Source organism: Passer domesticus, chromosome 17, assembly GCF_036417665.1.
Source record: "Passer domesticus isolate bPasDom1 chromosome 17, bPasDom1.hap1, whole genome shotgun sequence".
NCBI classification, from domain to species: domain Eukaryota; kingdom Metazoa; phylum Chordata; class Aves; order Passeriformes; family Passeridae; genus Passer; species Passer domesticus.
In genome coordinates this window covers 2,327,972-2,347,679 of record NC_087490.1, presented here as the reverse complement: position 1 = coordinate 2,347,679, position 19,708 = coordinate 2,327,972, and the positions used below count along the sequence as shown (strand labels likewise).

At 39.9% G+C, this 19,708-nt stretch overlaps 1 protein-coding gene and 1 long non-coding RNA gene across 5 annotated transcripts in view; one reads left to right on the top strand and one right to left on the bottom strand.

The window, feature by feature from the left end:
* Positions 1-19,708, bottom strand: part of CABIN1 (calcineurin binding protein 1) — a 110,236-nt gene that overhangs the window by 48,450 nt on the left and 42,078 nt on the right. For all 4 annotated transcript variants that reach the window (XM_064392712.1, XM_064392714.1, XM_064392713.1 and 1 more), the window contains exons 29-30: positions 18,688-19,022; positions 12,941-13,054 (exon numbers count right to left, since the gene is read on the bottom strand). In XM_064392712.1, the coding sequence (XP_064248782.1) occupies positions 12,941-13,054; positions 18,688-19,022 (449 nt within the window). The remainder of the gene's footprint in view (positions 1-12,940; positions 13,055-18,687; positions 19,023-19,708) is intronic.
* LOC135282703 (uncharacterized) lies at positions 11,334-13,865 on the top strand. Its single transcript, XR_010348760.1, has 2 exons — positions 11,334-11,556; positions 13,667-13,865. It is a non-coding gene; the product is annotated as an uncharacterized LOC135282703 (long non-coding RNA).

The following is a 19,708-nucleotide window of genomic DNA, read 5'->3' as shown; positions in this document are numbered from 1 at the left end:
GCAATTTCTACAGATAAAGCTATTATTTTGGGAGTTTCAGATGGACCATATGCTGTCTGTCTAGAGACAAATTCAAATGATTTGCCTACACACGACATTCGAACTGCTGTTCTCAAAAGGGCAAATGGAAGAGGAAAGAACAAGTGCAAATGGAAAAATGGGAGAGGAGGATGTCAAAAGGCAGCAATAGGAATAAATGAAGCTGAAAGAAGACTTGGAATAGAAATCTGCAGTTCATTGTCTTGCTGTCTTCACCTTGCTGCCCACATACTTAAAGGACTTCAGCTTCAGATTCATCTCCTGGTGGGCCTTTCATTTTGTCAGCCCCAGTCTGCTGCTGCAGACAGCTCTCAGACAGAAGTTGCAGGAAGAAAGACACTTTGCTTTGCTTTACCTTATCGATTTGAGAACATACAGAGGCAGGAGATCTTACTCTGGCTCAATTATTCACAAAAAGCATGCAGAGACTTGTCAGATTTTGAAGGGAGAGAAGCGACATACTGAGAAGACAGTGACAAAATAACCCAGGAAATGGGCCCACGTGGGCATGGCTTACCTGCCTACCCTGCCACCCTGATGCTCAGCCCAAAACCAGTGGCTGTGACTTTTAGCAGCGATTTCAGAGAGAGCAACACTCACTGACTACTAATTCACAAAGTGGAGACCCACCCTTCTGCTTCAAATGATTTCTCCCACATTTTGTCACAGGGTCACATTGAGAGATTGTGGAAATTCTGGGCTGAGAACCCCCTGGGCAGGAAATGTGTAAGGCACTTCAGTCCTGTCTATATTTCTCCTCTTTTCTTCCCTAATTCAAATCCTTTTGCTTTCCAAGTGTCTGGGTGACAAGGGGCACAACTTGGAATAATAACTTTTATGGCACAGGAGTGGATATTTCTGCATGGCAGCAAGGGCAACTGACTGTTCTGGAATTTCACATCAAGATTTTGATGATCTCCAAAGCAATCAACACTGGGTTTTTTGGTAAAATTCTTCACTTGAAATTCTGCAACACAACCTAGCAATGCTGAGAATTCAAGTCTGTTTCCTGACTAAAACTCCTTCCAGCTGGAACACATTCACTGTTGTTAATTTAAATTTCAGTCAGTTTCTAATACTTTCATAGCTTAGTGTTCTGTTTACAAACTATATAGAATATTGCTTATTTACTTGCGCAATTTAAATACTGAAAGGAAGGTTTTAAAAAAAAACATTTAGTAAAAGCCTAAGCTCCCAAAATCTCTTTGTTTGAAATAAGCTTAACTTTCAGAAAATGTCTGTGTACATAGCTGCATGTTTTATTTGAAACACTAGAAAATGTGAAGTATTATTTTTGTTGGTCCTAAAAGTAATGTTCTCTTTAGTATAAATAATTCAGAAAAATACTTTTGCTTTCTTATTAATTGGAAAAAAAATTACAATGAAAATACCCTGACCTGAAACCTGCTGGGAAGTAAGTAATTTTCAGTGAGACCTTTAGTACAGAGCTGTCAGTCTAAGGGCAAACAAAGCCATATGTTTTTCTTTCAAGCCTGTTGAAAAAACTACTGTGCTACAGGCATGAAAACAGCACCTTTATGTGTCACTAAATACAATTTTTAAGGATTAAGTTTATCCATTGTCAGTATTTCAGCTTACTAAGTATTTGGAATGTGTATTTCATTTGAACACTTCCATTCCCTTTACCAGTATTTTCACTTATGCTACCAAGAAAATACCTTTGAAATCACTGCACTGCATTCACCTCAGAAATCCCATCTCCATTACACAACACAGGCCTACAAGCCCTCCTTCTCTTTAAAATCTGATTTATGATTCTATTTCAGCATTTTTAACACTGAATCTGCCATGAGCTGTGACACACGTGGATCACAAACATAAAATATGAACTCTACACTAAGCAGATCACCCATGACAGAAGGCAGTGCTGAAGTGTCACTGAGTTTGGGATGGCTGCACACAAACTTCTCCATGGATGAGCTACATGCACATAAAAGCCTGGCCTATCTGCAGGTTTGTCCAGATTTTTGGAAATACTTTAGTCACTTCAGTATCACTGGAATAACTGGGGCCTAGTGATTCTCAAATGCTGTAGTTGATAGTTGTACTATTAATTAAGAAAAAAATGAGCAACAAACCCCAACACATACTTTTAACACACATACTGTAGTGTATCAGGAGGAATAAACCAGGTATATGTAAACAGAAATCATTTTAGCTGTTACACCAAGCACATTAAATTATCTGAAACATCTGAATACTTAAGAAAGTGCCATTGCATTAATGACTCCCACTAGTTTCAGTCTGCTAAGCAGGAGATCATAGTCTAAGTGCTAATTCACTTTGAATATACACACAGGGAGCAGCTGAAGAGATAAAGATTTAAATAGAAAATGACCTGGTAGGAGTTTCCAGTTCTGATTTTTACTGTGTCAGCAAACCAAATAGCCAGCAAAATTCATAATTCATTCTGAGTAACTGTTAGGAAGTGTTTCAAGAGAAAAGCTTTTTTTTTCTGATTTTCCATCCTCTAACTTATAGAAAAATTAAACAACATCAAAAAGGCCGAATTTGTGAAACTTTATTGACAGGAGGTGAGTAAGCAAACTGGAGGAGATGGAGTGGAGGCAACTGAAATGAACAAAGGCCATAAAGCTCCTGGAAAAAAGCCATTTGTCACTCAAGCTCTTACAGAAATTCCCCTGTCGGATCAGAGTAATACATCTGAGTGTTCAGAGGAGCATGCTGAAATACTGACCACTATGGGCTTCATTACTTTCACTCACCCACTCAATCCTATTTTGCTTTAATTCTTTTCAGGAGGCTGAGAAAGTCACCTTGTCTGAGTGGTCACCCCTGCTGTTTCCACAGCAGCCACCACGCAAACTCCAAAAGTGTTCATATTATGCCAGGAAATCCTACCTCCTCCACAGGAGCCAAAGAGTCTGCAACAATAACACACTATACAATATTCAACATTTTTACTCCTCTAACTTTAGGAATTTTGCCAAAAGATGGAGTACTATTACTCAGAGAACTCCCACTTCAATGTCCACATTTCAGCTCCACACAGTGACATTGGTCAGCCTACACAGAAACAAACACGCTCTTACCTACCATCATCTGCCATCTTATCTTCTCCATCCTAACCTTTTTAACTTGGCCAATTATATCTTGCTGTAGCCATTCAGTTAAAAATATTTATCTATAAATGCTACTTGCTTGCACAGGTACACACAGACTTGCATCATGCTGCTCTCATCCCACATTCTTCTGTTTTCATTTTTGCACTAAGGCAGTGTTTATCCATGACAAATACCTACATCCTTTTCCAGAGAACTGAAATTCCTGGAATATTTCTTATTAAATACACTTCTTTAATAAAATAAAGTTAATTTCACTAATAATGCTCTTCTTTCTATAAGGATGAAAGTTATTATAAACTACCATAATTCCAGGTAAATTAAAACCATCACTGGTGCAGAAGGAAATTCTCACAGGGTTCCAGAAAAGCAGGATGAGCAGTTTAACTGATGGAAGTGGTTTTGTGTTCCCTTACTGCCATTTGGGTCTTTCAGAGATTGGTATTTTCACACAGACAAGATACAGGAATGAAAAAAATCTGCCATACCTGGAATATAGAACAGACAAGAGCTGAGCAACAATACAGGCTGATATCTCCCCCAAAAGCAGTCGTGGAAATATCTACAAAATTGAACGTACAGAAGAGGAAACTGCCTTGGTTAACATCACAGAATCCTCTGAACATACACCTGGAGGAAACAGCTCATCAAGAAACACTGTTCACCCTGGCTTCAGCACACACAGCTTCACCCAAGAAGGAAGCATTGAAGAAAACTCCTGAGTATGGCTTGATTCTGGCTCGACATTCATTACATAAATGTTCCTCAGAGCGATGCCACCAGCTTTAGAACAAAAGAAGGGGATATTTAAAGACAACTTCACCACTTCAGACACATGGATATTAGTGGCCTGCTCAACTCCCCTGTGTGAACTCCACACATGGATATTAATAGGAATTCTATGTCAAAGCTTTCTGAGAGAGACTGTAGGAATTTCTAGGAGAAAGGAAAGCTAATGGCAGCTAATAAAGATTCAATTTTATGTCTTAGATTTTCTTCAGATTTTCCAGATTTAGTCTTTTCTGGGTTTGTTTGCTTTGTTTTGTTTATGCAGCAGTCTACACTGATGTAACTGTTCTTGCCATTTATTTCCATGATAAAACTAGGAGAAACAACTCATAGTAAGAACCTGCAAAAACTAGTCTGATAAACAGGCATATAATACACATAGAATATAAAAACACGTATTTTAAAGACCTTTCATGGATCACCACCTTTAAAACTCTGTTCTCCTACTGTATGTAAAAATCTCAAGTTAGTTAAAAAAATCCTATTTAAATTTTTTTAAGAGGAAAGAAGACAATCCAAGTGTAAAAGTAATCCCACTAAGTGCCTAAAGGTAGCTCTCCCACCCATATCTGATACACAGCTAGCAGATGGAAAAATCAAATAATGGATTTATTTGTAAAAGGACACTGATCACACAGTATTCCAGCAAGCCTCCACCTTTCAAATACTGTTTAGAGTGGGTGGAATGGTTGCTGTTAGACTTTTAAGATCCAGGTTTAAAACAAAGTGCTTTATGTCCTCTAACACACCACCATCTCCATGACAATCTCTCTTCCACAAAGCAATAGCTTCATTTATTTCAGGGTCATTTGCTCCCTTGCTTACCTTTGCCTAGAAATTCATCTACTCAACAAAAGAAGAAACTTTTCCTAGGGAAACAGAATGGAATAAAAAAAGCTGTTTAATATCCACTGGCACAAATGACAGTTCCAAACCCCATGCTTGTATCTCCAGGGATTTAGATTTATTGGCATCTTTACTAGCTGGGTCTTGGAAGCCTGCAAAGTTGGCCAGGAAGAACAGTGTGTATATACTGAGACAGAAAACTCTGTGAACGACGGACATTTTTCACTGATGAGTTCTGTTTTTCCAAGAGGATGGAGTGAAGAACTGTAAATAACATGTTGGGCAGAGGTTGAAAAAGTTATCTAGCTTTTTATAGGCAACTTTAAGACTTCACTGCTTGCTGGGTTTCTGGGCTCAAGCCAATCACTATGAAAGTTTCACTTGCACAGTTAACTCCTTGCTTACCTTGTCCCAGAGCTGTACTAAGGCTGCACAAGAGAGTGAGCACACATGAGAGCAAGTGACAGAGAATGAGAGGTACAACTCCTCTGTACCTGCTAAAAGCATTCTTTCAACTAAAATCTTTGAAAATCAGTAGCCGGGGATGGATTAATAGAATGAAATTAACTTTACAAATGGAAAAACAAGGGACAACGATGGAAAATGGCTTTTTACTGACAAAAGAACAACTATCAAGGGTAAAGTCAGAAGAGAAATAATGTAATTTTAACTCTGAATATTCATTAATTATGAATTTAATTTAACTCTGACTGTAGGGACAACTTGTATCATACTTTCCTGCTTCCCCTTTCCCCAGTGGAAGCCATTTACCATGCTAGATGAGAAAAACAATGGGCATACTAACATATAACAATCACATTAATGATTAGTTGACTAAAATATGTGGATTTTTGAGAAGCTCCTTTTTTCCACATAGAAACAGTTGTCCTCAGTAAATTCAACAGAGTCACAGTCACTAATCTTTCATACATTCAGTTTCATAAAATTGACTTTCAGTCATGAGAAAAGGGCTGGCCTATCACCTTATTATGCATTTTAATTGAACCAGCTTGTCCAAAATTTAAGTACGCATTAAAAACCCAAACCCCCACCTCTAGTTTCTATATTTGATGCAAAAATAATCCTGTAAATAAGAATTATATGTAACCAATGCAAATATGCTTTCCTGAATCTGCAGGCAGGTACGAAAATGATTTTTTTCAGTAGGAGTTCCTTTACCCTGTGGTTCAAGAACATTCAAGGATGGGTGCTGGAAGCATCACACCTGTAACATTATTTTGCTCTGCAGAAGACACGGTGAAAGGTAATGGAGAAAATTAACAAAGACCAAAAAGGAAGAAAAAGAGGAAAAGAGAATGGGAAAACACTGATTTGTTTGCATTTTTCAATCTTCCAAACTTTAGCTTGTACTGTAACTATAAAATATCTGCCATTTATACAGCTGACTGTATTTACAAATTAAGGCATATGATCATAGAATCATTTGGCTCAGGAGGGACTCCTGGAGGGTTTTTCATTTATTCCCAGCAGTTTTCCACACAAATATGTCCTCACCACACCAGAAATGGTTTCCTCACACAGACGAGGAACAATAGCTCTACAATGTCATTATTGGGGAACGCAGGGAAAGCAATGAAATCCTTGTTAAAATTCCTGGGGCAGCAGGCCAGGCAGGCAGTGTGGCAGCTCCAGCCCACGAGAGGCAGAGCAGCAAGGTCTGTGCTGTGTGTGCCCCAGGAGAGGCTCAGCAGCTCTGCAGGAGCCTCTGAGCACAGCCCAGCCCTGCTGCCAGCAGCAGCTCCAAAATGCCACATCACTGCAGGAGCAGCTTCCTCTTCTGCACAGGGAGAAAAGCTGCAGCAGAGAGAGGTCTCCTCCTGAACAATTCCCAGGTGGTGGGAGCTGGCAGGAGGAGCTGCACCACTGAACAGCCCTTGCACAAAGCAGAGCAAAGGGCCTGGTCCTGCCCAGGGAAAACCCTGACATTTCGTGGCTAGAACATGGCCATGTCCTGGAGAGATTAAAGACAATTCCACCTTCTGAAGTAGGTAGGAATTTAACCATATCCTAACCAGATGTCCCTACCTACCTAACCTAAACACAGAAAAGAAAAATAAGTAGTAGGAAAAAAATAGACTATTATTCTATGTTGTCATTTTGGTATTGTTACTGTTTTGTTTAGTGCAACTACACAGTATCAATGGCTGAGGTCACCTTTTCCAGACACTTGTTTTTACATATTAAATGGTATTAAGTCAAATAACTTGCTTCAAGCATTATCTAGTTGCTGGAATCAAAGTGTTTTTTGGGGTTTTTTTAAATGATTCCTTTATGGTTTCTGTTCCCTTGTGGCTGCATAAAAATGGCATCCAAAACCCTCAGAAGTAAGAACAGCAAAACGGAATAACTAAACCCTTGTGATTTCTGGGATGTCCCTTGGGATTTCTTTTTTTTTTTTTTTTTTTGAGTTGGCAACCCCTTGTACTCATTTTCAAATAAAGCATTAGAAACACTAAAAAGAGCAACATTTTTCAGAACCAATTATGATCAAACTAAAACATAATCATTAATTTTCTCAGAGCCTCCATAGATGGTTAAACTGCACCTCTCACCATGCTGAGGGCACAATCTCAACTCGATGGATGCACAGTAAGTTTCTTCAAGTTCTTTCCACTTCCCCCCAGTCTGATTTAAGTGGCAGTAGTTTGGTTGGAAGGCTCATGTTCCCACAGCAGATGTCTAGGTGCTGGAAGCAGATTTGCCAACCAAAAAGAGACACATCAACTATGAGCAGCAGGAGAGTAACTCAGATCTCTCACCAGCCAAGGACAGGAAGGAAAGCAGAGTGGTAAGATTTCTACAAAAGTGGTTTTAGTCTGCTGTTCCTCTAGTTTCAAGTTTTTGAGTACATGGCAGGAAATACTGAACCTTAGGTTCCAGTGAGGCTGTCTCAGCAGCCTTGAAAAGCTGCCCCTTGGCACTGTGTGCTGCTTGGGGGTTCTTTCAAGCCAACAAACTCAGACTGGGCAGAACACACACCTAAAATAGGTTCAGAGCACCACTAATGGATTTCCCTCCTCCCTTGCATGATAGACAGCCAGCTGTCTAACAGAGACATTAAATTCTGTAACAAATCTTTCATTTTAATCAAAGGCATGAGAATCATTAATGCTGAGGTTGCACTTCAGGAAATGGGAGAGAAACAAACAACAGCTGGATTGGATCAAAAGGAAATCCCATATATTCACTCAATGCCATATTTTTGAAAGTGACCAGTAATGTATATCTATGGGAGTGTAGAAAAACAATTGAGGCATAAATTGAAATCTCCTTGATAGAACTGCCCAACTTCCAGGAGAGCTGAGGCATGTTGCCTGTTTGTCCCCTATACTGGGGACTTCATAAGAGCCTTTTCTGCATCTCAAATTCACCTGTATGGCTCTGGTCACACAGAATCCTAAAACAGCACCCTGCTCTCCTTTTCACAACCAACTTTGTTCTTAAGACAGGCAGATGTAACTCTCAGCCTGGAACACAACTAAGGGAAGAAGCTGCTACACAGAGAGTACCAGAGAAAGCTCCCACTGGGTGACACCATGCTGTGTAATAAGAACTACCTTTGGAAACTTGCAGTACCAGCTTTAGACTTCAACTTCTGCTTAGCAGAGTCTCCTGCCAGTGCCCAGTCACACTTGGCATGAACAAAAGCAAAATAAAGGAACTTGCTGCTGCCTGCAGCTTCAGGCACTCAGTGGATGCCCCCACCTTGATCTGACCCTGCTTGGCCAGACCACAGAATGAAGGGCTTTACACACACAGCAGAGAATAAACACACTGCATTGCTTTTGCAATTAAAAATAGAACAATTATCCATAACAGTTTGCAGCAAGACTTCATGCACATCAGTATCAACACTGTAGTATATGGTGTGCATGCACAGCTTTTGTCTGTGAGGAACAGTTACCAAAGATGGACATGAAGATCTTTATTCCAACAGATTATTATTACCACAGCAGATGTGCCAGGAAAATACAAACAGTGTATATTAAACCATATGGAGAACTTGCTGGTACATGGAGCTCAACCACCAAATCTTCCACAATCCCCACCTACCCACAGCCTGATCAATGCCCATCATCTGTGCACAAAGTTGAACTTTGTTTTATTAATAGTATCACAAAATCTGGATATATAAGAAGGTTCCCTACTATATAAAGCAATATATTGAGTTTTTTTTTCTCCTGCTGAAATAATTTCTAATTTAGTTACTATAGAAACCATCCTGCAGCCATCCTAAAAAGAATCTCTGTATATATTTACACTCACACTGAGAAGAAGAAGAGGAAAAAAGCTGGAATGTACCTGTACATGCAAGAGACAAATGGCCAATAAAACCAGATTTGACAGTAATTTATAGGAACACAGCTGAAACTCCTTAAAATCTAAGAGCAATATTCATTCATATGATTGCCATCACTAACAAAGCCATGAACGTGCAAAAACCTCTGCTTACAGAAAACCAGGGCCTTTCTTTACTGCTCAGGAAACAAATAGGTACAATAATGCAGTAACACTATTTCTTCTTAGAACTGAAAAAGGGAAGTTCTGAGCATCCTGACATTATTCTAATATGTCAAATGAGAAGAAGTCAGGGCTAACTGAACATGCCTTTTTTGCTCATTTAAGTTGCAGATAAGTGACAGCTAACAAATTATACAACAGCCCGTGACACACAGATCCAGACCAGCAGTTCTGCAGTAAAATTTAACAAGAGACAGCTTTACCCAGGTTTATTTCTTTTCATACAGTGCTGTCATAAACATTTCATAAATAATTCTACTAGGAGTATGCATGATTTATAAAATGTCTGGGAAGAGCTGCTAGCTTTCTCTCTTGCACTCTGTTGTTTGTACTTGTAAAATTGAGTCAGCTGTAATTTCAACAACCCTAAATTTTCTCTACAAGAGATTAGAAACACCAGTGCTACTTGCTGCAGAAGAAAAAGGTATTCCAGTAGTAAAGTATCTACAGAAAGCCACTGAGACATTAATTTAACTGTTTTGTATCATGAAGGCTGAAGAGTTCTCTAAACAGAAAACCAAAGACATTTTATGGAAGCAAACAAACACTTTGGGTAAAAGGTTTCTATTGGAAATAATCCTGGGGGACATTAATAGGTTTAGAAAATCTTAAGGTTGGCCATTTAATTTCCAAGATAAGATGAGATTAGTTTTGTAGAGTGCTAGAATTTGTGTTTTATCACCCAAGCCGGTATGTGAAGACAGGAGCTGGGCCAGTGGGCTGCAGCACCATCTGCACAGGGGATGACACACCAGAGCTCTGACCCAGATGGTGCAGCTCAGCCTCTTCCCCACTGCCTGCCTGGGAGCCTTGCCTGGGAACAGAATAGCTGTGGCTAAACCCAGGCAAGGTCAATGCAGAGCTGAGAGGTTGTTTTCCAAGTCGTTCACAGATTTAGGTTTGTCCAATTCTGGAATGTCAGCTGACACCACCAGCTTTTTGTCATGGGCACTTGTGGCCCTTTCCCTCTCAGATCTGGATTTTCTCACTGTGCTATGTCTGTGTCATCTGTTCTGGATTAATGCCACATGCTTCACACAATGTTACTTGAAGAGGATTTTGAAAATATTGCTGGGTAGAAAATGAGACCACCAAAATATTTCATCATGCTAAACTCGTGCCTGTTACCAGGAAGACTAACCTACATGCATGGAGAATAAATGAAGATGTCCCCACAGCTGAGACACTGGAGTTCATCCCCACACTAAAACTCTGAAAGCCTGGAGACAGTGATCTACATGGAGGACTCCAGACTAACACTAATTTTGTATGGTGACAGACTCAAGTTCAAACTGAGAATATAATTTAAAAATGCCTTCTATCTTTTCTACCAGTATTCCCAATATATGCACTGGGCCAGCATATACCTTTTGTTGAAGGTTGTCTGTTTTTTCTTAGTGTATCTAATTTCTGATTAAAGAAATCAATTATGGGAATTAAGTTTTTGTTGATTTATAAAATAACATTATTATACTGCTGTCAAGTATCTATACTAGTAGTTTTCATCCTTCAGAGTATAAAAATATCAGTATGCAGAGTAAGAAATAATTACTTTCTGAAATAATACAAGAGAATTCCACCTAGGAATATAGTGGAATGTCTTTAAATTAAATTAGCTAGCATTAGCATTCAAAAACTAGACACGATTTAGGTCAACCACTGATCTCTCTTAATGTGGTAATTCACATTTTCAAGTAGAAACACTCCCTTATACACACCTCTCAGTCCCCTACTGCTCATCTTCCTCATACATTAAAACAGAATACTTCTGACACTTAACCCTGCAGTGATGAACAAGTCAGCCTTGATCATGCAAAGTTCACACTTGGCTTGAAGCATGTTGAATAATTCCATTAATTTCCACAAGAATACTTTGCACTATGTGAATCTGAGTCCAAGCATTCAGCCATGTCAGGGGCTAATGACAGCAGCATTTTTGTAGGGAAAACAGGCAGCCAGTGCAGTGAAATCAGCAGTGTGGCCATCAGTCAGGTGCCAGTGTTTAGTGTGCCCCATCAGCTGTGCCCTGGGCTCAGCTGGGACAGAGTTAATTCTGTCCCCAGTAGCTGGTACAGCGCTGGTTTGGATTCAGTGTGAGAATAATGTTGATAACACACTGATGTTGTAGTTGTTGCTAAGCAGTGCTTACTCTAAAGCACTTTCCCAGGCTCTGCCAGTGAGGAAGTGCACAAGAAGCTGGGAGGGAGCATGGCCAGGAAGGCTGACTGGAACTGAGGTATGTACATAAACCAGTACAGAAACTGGGGGAGCTGACTGCTGCTGGGGAACTGCTACATCAGGCAGCAGGTACTGAGCAGCTGGACTGTGCAGCACTTACTTTTTGTGCATTTTATTACTTTCTATTTATTTTATCCCTTTTATTACAATATTTTTTATTTCATTTTTTTAACTGATCTTAGGCCATGGGCTTTGCCTTTTCTCTGATTCTCCTCCCCATCCCATGGAGGGTATGGGAGGGGAGTGATCAGATGGGTGCATGGTATTTAGCAGCACTTGTTAATCAAAACTTCTCTCCAGAAAGATGCAATGATATAGAAACCCTTTTTGCAGACTGACCCATAAATCAATGTTGAGCCATTGTCAATATTCCTTAGCTGTTTAACCCATCTGAGGGATTATAATCAGAGATGAGCACTTACCTTGTACTTAAAAGAGGTTTGCAGAGAGGTGCTAATTAACACAACATACAGCAAAAATGAAGAAAGGTGTTAACAGATGTAAAGCTGAAATAAATTTCACAATTCCAATATTAAAACAGAAGCACTGGATGGGAAAGCAGAGACACAAAATTTTGTCACTGCCATCACAGGCAACCACATAACACATTTGGACTGTACTCAGCCCAGAATGACAAGCAGAGCATCTCCAGGCTCTCACCACACACTGCAAACCAGAGCTGCTAAAGAACCCTATGACAAAAGAACGAAAGGCAAAACCCCTGGGACACACCACAGAAAAGCCAAAGATACCAGAGACAACAGCAGGGTGTGAGTGGCAATCCCAGCAGGGAACTGAGGGATAGATAAATGCCCATGTGAGTCTCTGTGCCCCATGTCAGTGAGAGGCACAGGCACCCCGTGGAAGTGATCACGGCACAGGGACAGTCCCTGTGCCAGTGCTGCTGCCTCACTGTGGGCTGGCAGACTCCTTCTGCTGAGCCATGCTACACAGGGCACAGCACAAGAATGCTCCTTCCAGCTCAGCAGAGTTCTCAGAGCACATAGCACTATTTTTCATCATGAGAAGTGCAGGTTGAGTCAAGAAACAATAAACAAGAGGATAATTCAGATGAACAAAATTAGAATTTTTAAAGAGGGCTCAGCCATCAAGTATATGATAAATGATGCATAACTGAAAAAAAATGTTGGTGCTTCTCTCCCCATGTTTTCAAGCTCACCAGAAATAACCCTTCAAGAGAGATATTCACCCAGTAAATATCTCTGTAATTCTCCTTTCCTTTACTTGCTCATGGCTTGTTTAACGTGCCTGTGTGGAATTTCACATCCCCATCCCTTTGCAGACCTTTCCAATGAGAAACAGGTGTCTCAGGGCTGGCTGAGAGCACAAGTGCACTGTGTTTATCAGCTGTGTAAACTTACATTGAAGAAGTTGGTCTTGTTCCTCTCGCAGAAGAGGCCCTGAGCAGGCATGTGCTTCAGCTGCTGCCAGGGCACCCCGCTGCCCAGCAGCACGTCCCGGGCCCACTGCAGGTTCTGTGGACAACAACAGCCAGGTCACATGCAGGCAGGGGATAAAAAGCCACCATAGGTAAAAAAAAAAGTACAAAATAAAGTATTTTTTTTATTATATTTATTATACTATATTTTATATTTTATTAACCTGCAGTGTCTTTTCTCGTTTTTGTCATAGTTGCTGTTCCATTCTCTCCACACACCCTCTGGAAGCATTCCCAGCTCTTCCCTCAGGCCAAGCACCTGCAGGGAATAACCTGCCAGAGCTGAGGCCTCAACCCTGAGGCTTAAACTGCAGCTTTCTTTTAGTGGGGAGGTGAATTCAGAGCTTTTGGCCCTGCCCAGCCATTGCCCCCCATGTAAGTTCACTTCACTTCCCTGGAAATTCCACGACTGTCATCAAACTTGGATAACAGTGCTCAGTAAATTAACAAGAAATTATCAGTAGGGGACCACATGATAGATGACAACCAAAAATTGATAAAAGCATTATCCCTCTAAGAGTTCTCTTTTGTAGCTGAGAACTAGGGACAGCTGTTGGCTCCAGGCAGAATGTTACCAACAGATGGGACAATTATTAATTGTGAGATTTCACTGATGGAAGCTTTGCGTTACTTCATTTTTTTATTTCAGGGTTCAAAAGTGGCATTTGAGTTGCATTTGACCAGCTTTTGTACAGAAAACTTCACAAGAGAGGACATGAAAGAAAGAGGAAGATGTTTTGTTCATAGAGACAAATAAGAATGTTGCACTCTGGCTTGTGTTCTGTGGACTGGAAATACACTTCTGTGAGTCATAAATGTGATTAAATCATGTCCATCCAAGAAGCATATTCCAGCTGTAATATCCTTTCTTTTGTGTATATGTTTGTGTGTTGGGGTGGGGGAGCTATTAGAAAAGTTCTTTTCCTGTGTTCCAGAGTATTTTTATTTATAAGACCCTGGTGAAACAGTAAAAGCTCTGCTCAATCATCAGTGCCTTTGTGCTAATGACAGTAATCATGCAGAAATCTCCAATGTCTCACCAGAACTGCAGCATCCCCTCTAGCAAAATGCTGATTATGGATTCATGTGCAGGAGAGCTGAACACTGGCAATAATAACCAGATATTTATGGGTGTCAAAAATTCCTCATTCCAAGAGCCCATAGAGGGCCTTACACAGGACATTCATGATTATAGTGCAGCATAATCAAGGGGATTTGGGCAGCTTTGTTCTGGTATGGAACAAATACATATTCACTCATAAACATCACAAGGTACTTTCTGGCTGGTCATGGATATCAGTAAATTTAATTATTATCACTGAGTGTCAAATTTAATTAAGACTGAAGAAAGCAGAAGGTGCAACCTCAGCTGCATACTAACTTTCCTCTACATAACTTCTTTTGTAATATGTATTTCTGTAATCCTGTTAACCTAATCCTGAAAAATGCTTGGAAATACATACAGAAGAAAATACAACACAAGAGATCCTACCAAAATCTGGTCTTCCATGAAAGCCATCTTGTTTTGAATAAAATCAGAATCCAACAAAAATAATCCTATTGGAACATCCAAGAACCAGGCAGAGAAAATGCTTTATTTTTGTGCTAATCATAGTCATCATAAGTGTAAGTTAATTCCAAGTGTGAAAATGAAGTAAGACTTGCCTAATGTGTGGTAATCTGAATCTTACAGTTAAAACTATCACATAAAAATTCAAGGAAAACAAAATCCTTAAGAAAGTTACCATCCCACCACAAAGCTTAAATCTAAAATCCCAGTCTAAAGAAATGTTAGCTGTGGATGTATTCTCAAATGGAAACTGTACTAGGAAAAGGTTAAGAGATCATTAATTCTATCATTAATTGCACCATCATGCTCTGGTGCTGGGATGTGCTGTGCACGTTACACTGACCATCCACAGGCATGTGTTTGGCACACATAATTCACAGGCTTTTATTGACCAAGATGATGGCAGCAACCCAGCCAGGAGGAGAAAAGATCATTCAGACAAATGGGACAATTACACGGTAACTTCACACAATCAAAGCTAATAGGAATAAAAGACATAGTTACAGATTTTCCACTACCCTTCTCCTTAAATCAGCATGATCACTTATTCCCAGTAAATATGCCTGAGCAGGTCTCAACTCATTAGATTTCACAGAGTCTGCTCTGCTTGGTTTTCAGCTGATGAAGTTATTAGGAGTGGGTGAAGGGATCCAGGACACAGCAAAAAGGATTTATTCTTCCTGGCACACTGCTTGCCAGCCTCAAATGCTGGATTTGGCTGTCTGACTCAGGGCAATTATGAAATACTCTTTCCAGTTCAGCTGTTGCCTCCCACATCTTTATCACCCCAAGATTCAAAGACAAGATGACTGACAGGCTGCAGTAACTTGCAAAAAAGCTGAAGCAGAAAAGGAAAATCTCTTAGGGTCAACCAAGTGGAACTGAGCCACCTGGGATGGACACCCCTTAACTCAGTGGTGTCAGAAGCACTTTACCTAAACTGGAAACTCCACAAAGTGTTTCTGAGAGGTGAACAAAACACTCCACTATACTTTAATCCTTCCCTCTGATTTCATTTACAGTCCATTAGAAGCTTTGTCTCAAAAACCTTCTCCTCCTCCTCCATCAAATAAAAGCAAAATAAAAAGACTACTGATCTGAAGGGTGGCCTTTTAAATGAGCTGTTATTATCAATCTGTTTCTACTTGAAGTGGTTACATCTATTATGCTTCCAGATTATGTCTGTCTCTAAGTACATATTAAGCCTACAAACATATAATCTGGTAATTTTTACATGCATGTATTATGCCTGGTTTGACCAGCCTGTCACATCACTGACCTCATGGCACACCCAACATTTATTTCCCCATTAAGGGCTCTGTTAATAACAGACATTATAGAACATACAAACTGAAAAACTGACACAGTCTTTAAAAGCAGATTCTTCCAGGATTTACAGAGCACCTTTTATTTGGAGATTAAAAAGAAGCATGTGAGTAAATATTTTTCTTTCTTGACAACCTGCTGGTTACAGCTCATCAGACCAGCTCCACGTACTGCTCCAGAAGGTGAATACTTTTCACAAAGTTACACTGACAAACAGTGTCCTGACAAGTCCTAACTTCTCCTTCCAAACTGTGCCAACATTCATCTTGGAGGCAAAAGTCACAAAGGATGAAGACTTTACTTCAAGACAATATTTATGGGAAACTGAAACTTCTGCCTAAACTGGCAATGAAGCAACTTCTGAAAATTCATTCGTATTTGCCTGCACATTTACTCCAACTAAAGACAACTATGTACAAATTTCTTCTGATAACAGACTAAAACAAAGAAAAACAGACTCCAAATATTAAGCTGGATTTTGCAGGGGAAAAAAAATCCAACAGAACACGTAGCCAAACAAAATATTCAAAGAGTTTGAAAAGATGTTTAAAAAAGCACTCAACTATCTTCACTAATCTCACAACAGCAAAACCAGGAAAGCTGTGAAATAGGAGAAAACAGATTGCATATGGAAAACTTGTTTTTCTGAGCACTATGGAGACCTGCCAATCCTCTCCTCTTCCCAGCCAACCATGAATTTTGGCCATCAGTCCAAATTCTTCATGCAAATTCCTGGCGTTGGAACATAAATGCTGAATTTTCCAAGATGGCTATACACATTTAAAAATTAATCTCAGTTTTCTAAAATTTACCATTCTGCCCCGCAACAACACAACCTGATGTGATTTATCTCATTTTTTAAATCAGGCTGATCTTGAATAAATGTAAGCATAATTCTCACTGCAGTTACTGCTGACAATGCATAGATCCATTTTGTGCTTTAAGTTCCTGCAGGAGTGTAATTTCCACTAAAGACACAGTAATGTGCCATTAAAACACAAACACTGCACATTGCTCTACAAAAGAACCTGAAGGAGTCACTGAAGAAAGAAAACGTAAAACCCATGTGAAAATATGTGGTGGACATATATGAATATGAAGATTTTTTTGGGTTTTGCCATGTCAAGTGGCTGTTCATTATGCATGCTGCAGAAATAATAAAGGACAGTAAAACCCAAAAATGCTCATTGAAGCCAGCCTGGTAACTACTAGGCTCAGACATGCAGGATTCAGTTTTTCTGAGTTCCAAGAGGAAACAGATTTAGACAACAATGTGTATTGCACATGGAAATCCATCACTGAGTTGATATTTATACAAGGAGAGAGCTACAAAAAGCAAAAGAGAAAGCTTCATCAGGGAAAAAATAACGGAAGAAAATATTTTTCAAGTAGTTCCTCAGGCAATGCCATGCTATTTGAACCAATAAATTGAAAACAGGCAGCTTTTTTTGTTGAATGTTGATACAAAATCATGTCAGCAACAGTAATGACAGATTGCAGGAATCTATGGCTCCTATTCATGATTAGCTCCATGGAAAAATTAACAACTGTTACATACAAACAGCATAAGAATGTTTTCAAAACAAGCTCTCCATAAAAAAGGGTGATATTTTTCTGGATAATCACTCTACAGACAAATGGAATATTCATCACCTTCCAGCAGGTTGGCAAGGCTTGCTTGTGCTCACTTTGCAGTGACACTGGTGACATTTTCTGCTTCCAGGCCAGGGGGTACAATTTGTTTCCCCTCCCTGTTGTTCACATAAGCTTCAGTACTGGTGGGGAAGAAAACTCAGGAAGCCATGCAAAGCAGCATATGATCTAAGACAAGACTTCCAAATATAAAATCTGTGAATTCAGACCTTGATTATGACAAATAGTAAATTCCTCTGCTCATTTCAATGGACTATTCCTCCACATTTTACCAGCAAAGACCCAGGATACCCAGAAAGTTTATCTGTGTCACATGATGTGTTTTACACAATACTGATTAATTTCTGCTTCCAAGTCACTTTTCAGTCCACTTATTCAGTAAAATAAATAATTGCTGTCATTTTCATGAGAACATCTTAATTTATGTGACATATCTAAAATGTAATTCTCTGCTGAATGACAGAAAATTACTTAGTTCAGTAATAAAAAAAGAAATTTTCTCCTTAACTGACCTCACACACAAGTCAGACAATCTAGGAGCTGAAGACTTCCCCAAGTGTAGCTTCAATCCAATCTGCACTGAACAAGCTGTGTTTTAGCACTGAGACCTCTGCACCAGTGGCAGCACAGTTGCTTTGCTGGGGTGTTGGACAATACACTTTTCCTGACCAGAGATGGGGCAACTGAGAGGTGTTTGAAGAACATTTATTCCATTTTCAGTCTCATGAGAAGGGTGAGACAATAGAGATGTTATAATTCACACCACCACAATCAGAAGCTGATTATTTTCTAATTACAATACACTACAAGAGTTTCTTGGCCTATCAGCTTTAGCCACACCTTGCTGTAAATGCCTTAAAGCCAATCATCTAATACTACCCCTGGTGGGTCCCACTACAATGCATCTTTCATAGTTCTATTTCTCCAAAGTATCTAGTCTTATTTGCAAGGCCATCATTTGAAATCTTTTTCTAGTTCAATTTCTCTTTCAACAAGAGTAGAGACAGAAAGTGAATAGAGTTGATAGAGTCTGTCCTATTCCACAGCATTTCTAACTCAAGTTTTGCATACAGATACTCACTGAGAACTCTCTCCAGATCCAAACCCCCACTGGAGCTCACCTTGTGGGTCTTGCTGTAGGTGTACAGGTAGGCCAGCCTGTAGAGGCTCTTGTAGTGCTGGGGGAAGCGGCTGAGGCACAGGCAGAAGGAGGAGATGCACTGCTCCGTCAGGAACTTGCGCTGCTCCTCCAGGTCTGCGGGCAGGCCCTGGGGAAACTCACAGGCATCCTCTCCACAAGGCTCAGCCTTCTTCTTGCAGTCCCACTGCGAGCCTGGGGGCAGGGCAGCTTTCAGGGCACTGCCAGGAGCACACTGAGGATCCACCAGCAGTTTCTGGGCAGTGGGCTCAGGAGGATCGTAAGATACTGAGATCTCCAGCAGCTCTTCTGACTTTCCTGCAGTTGGAACAGTAAAAGGAAAGTGATGGTGAAATTGCCATTTCCAAATGGCAAATGGCATATAGAAAATGACAAAAATTCAGTGTGACAAAAGGTAATCCTTTTCTTCATTAAAGCATAGACAGAAATATTGAAAAAAAATTATGACTATTTGTGATGTTCATCAAATAAGTGATCTGCAACTCATTGACAGAGCCACACAGTGTCTTCATTAGGGTTTGTCTCCATTGTCTCCATTGTCTTCATCTGGGTTTTATCCTGCTGTTTCCATTGCCTTCATTTGGGTTTTACCCTGAACAATAGTATGAATTCAGCACACCTTACACAACGCAGGGTTTTACATCTTGGAAGATTGAGGAGGAGGAGGGAAAAAAGCCAAAATAAAAGAGTAAATCAGGAACATTTATTGCAAAGAAATAATAAAGAACAGAAAATTAATGCCACCCTCCCAAGTGGAATGTATTATTCTTAACAGTCTGCCTAGAACACAATCCCAGAATACAAAATGGACTCAGACAGAAGGATCAGCAGCAGCTCACCTGGTCTTCTGCATAATGTAGGACCTACAGTTCCATGTAAATATTTTTGTGATTAACTTGGTAATTTATAATTCAATTGACCCATCTTTTATTGAAGGATACCACATCTTACTTCAGAAATCATCTTGTTACAGTGGCAGCTTC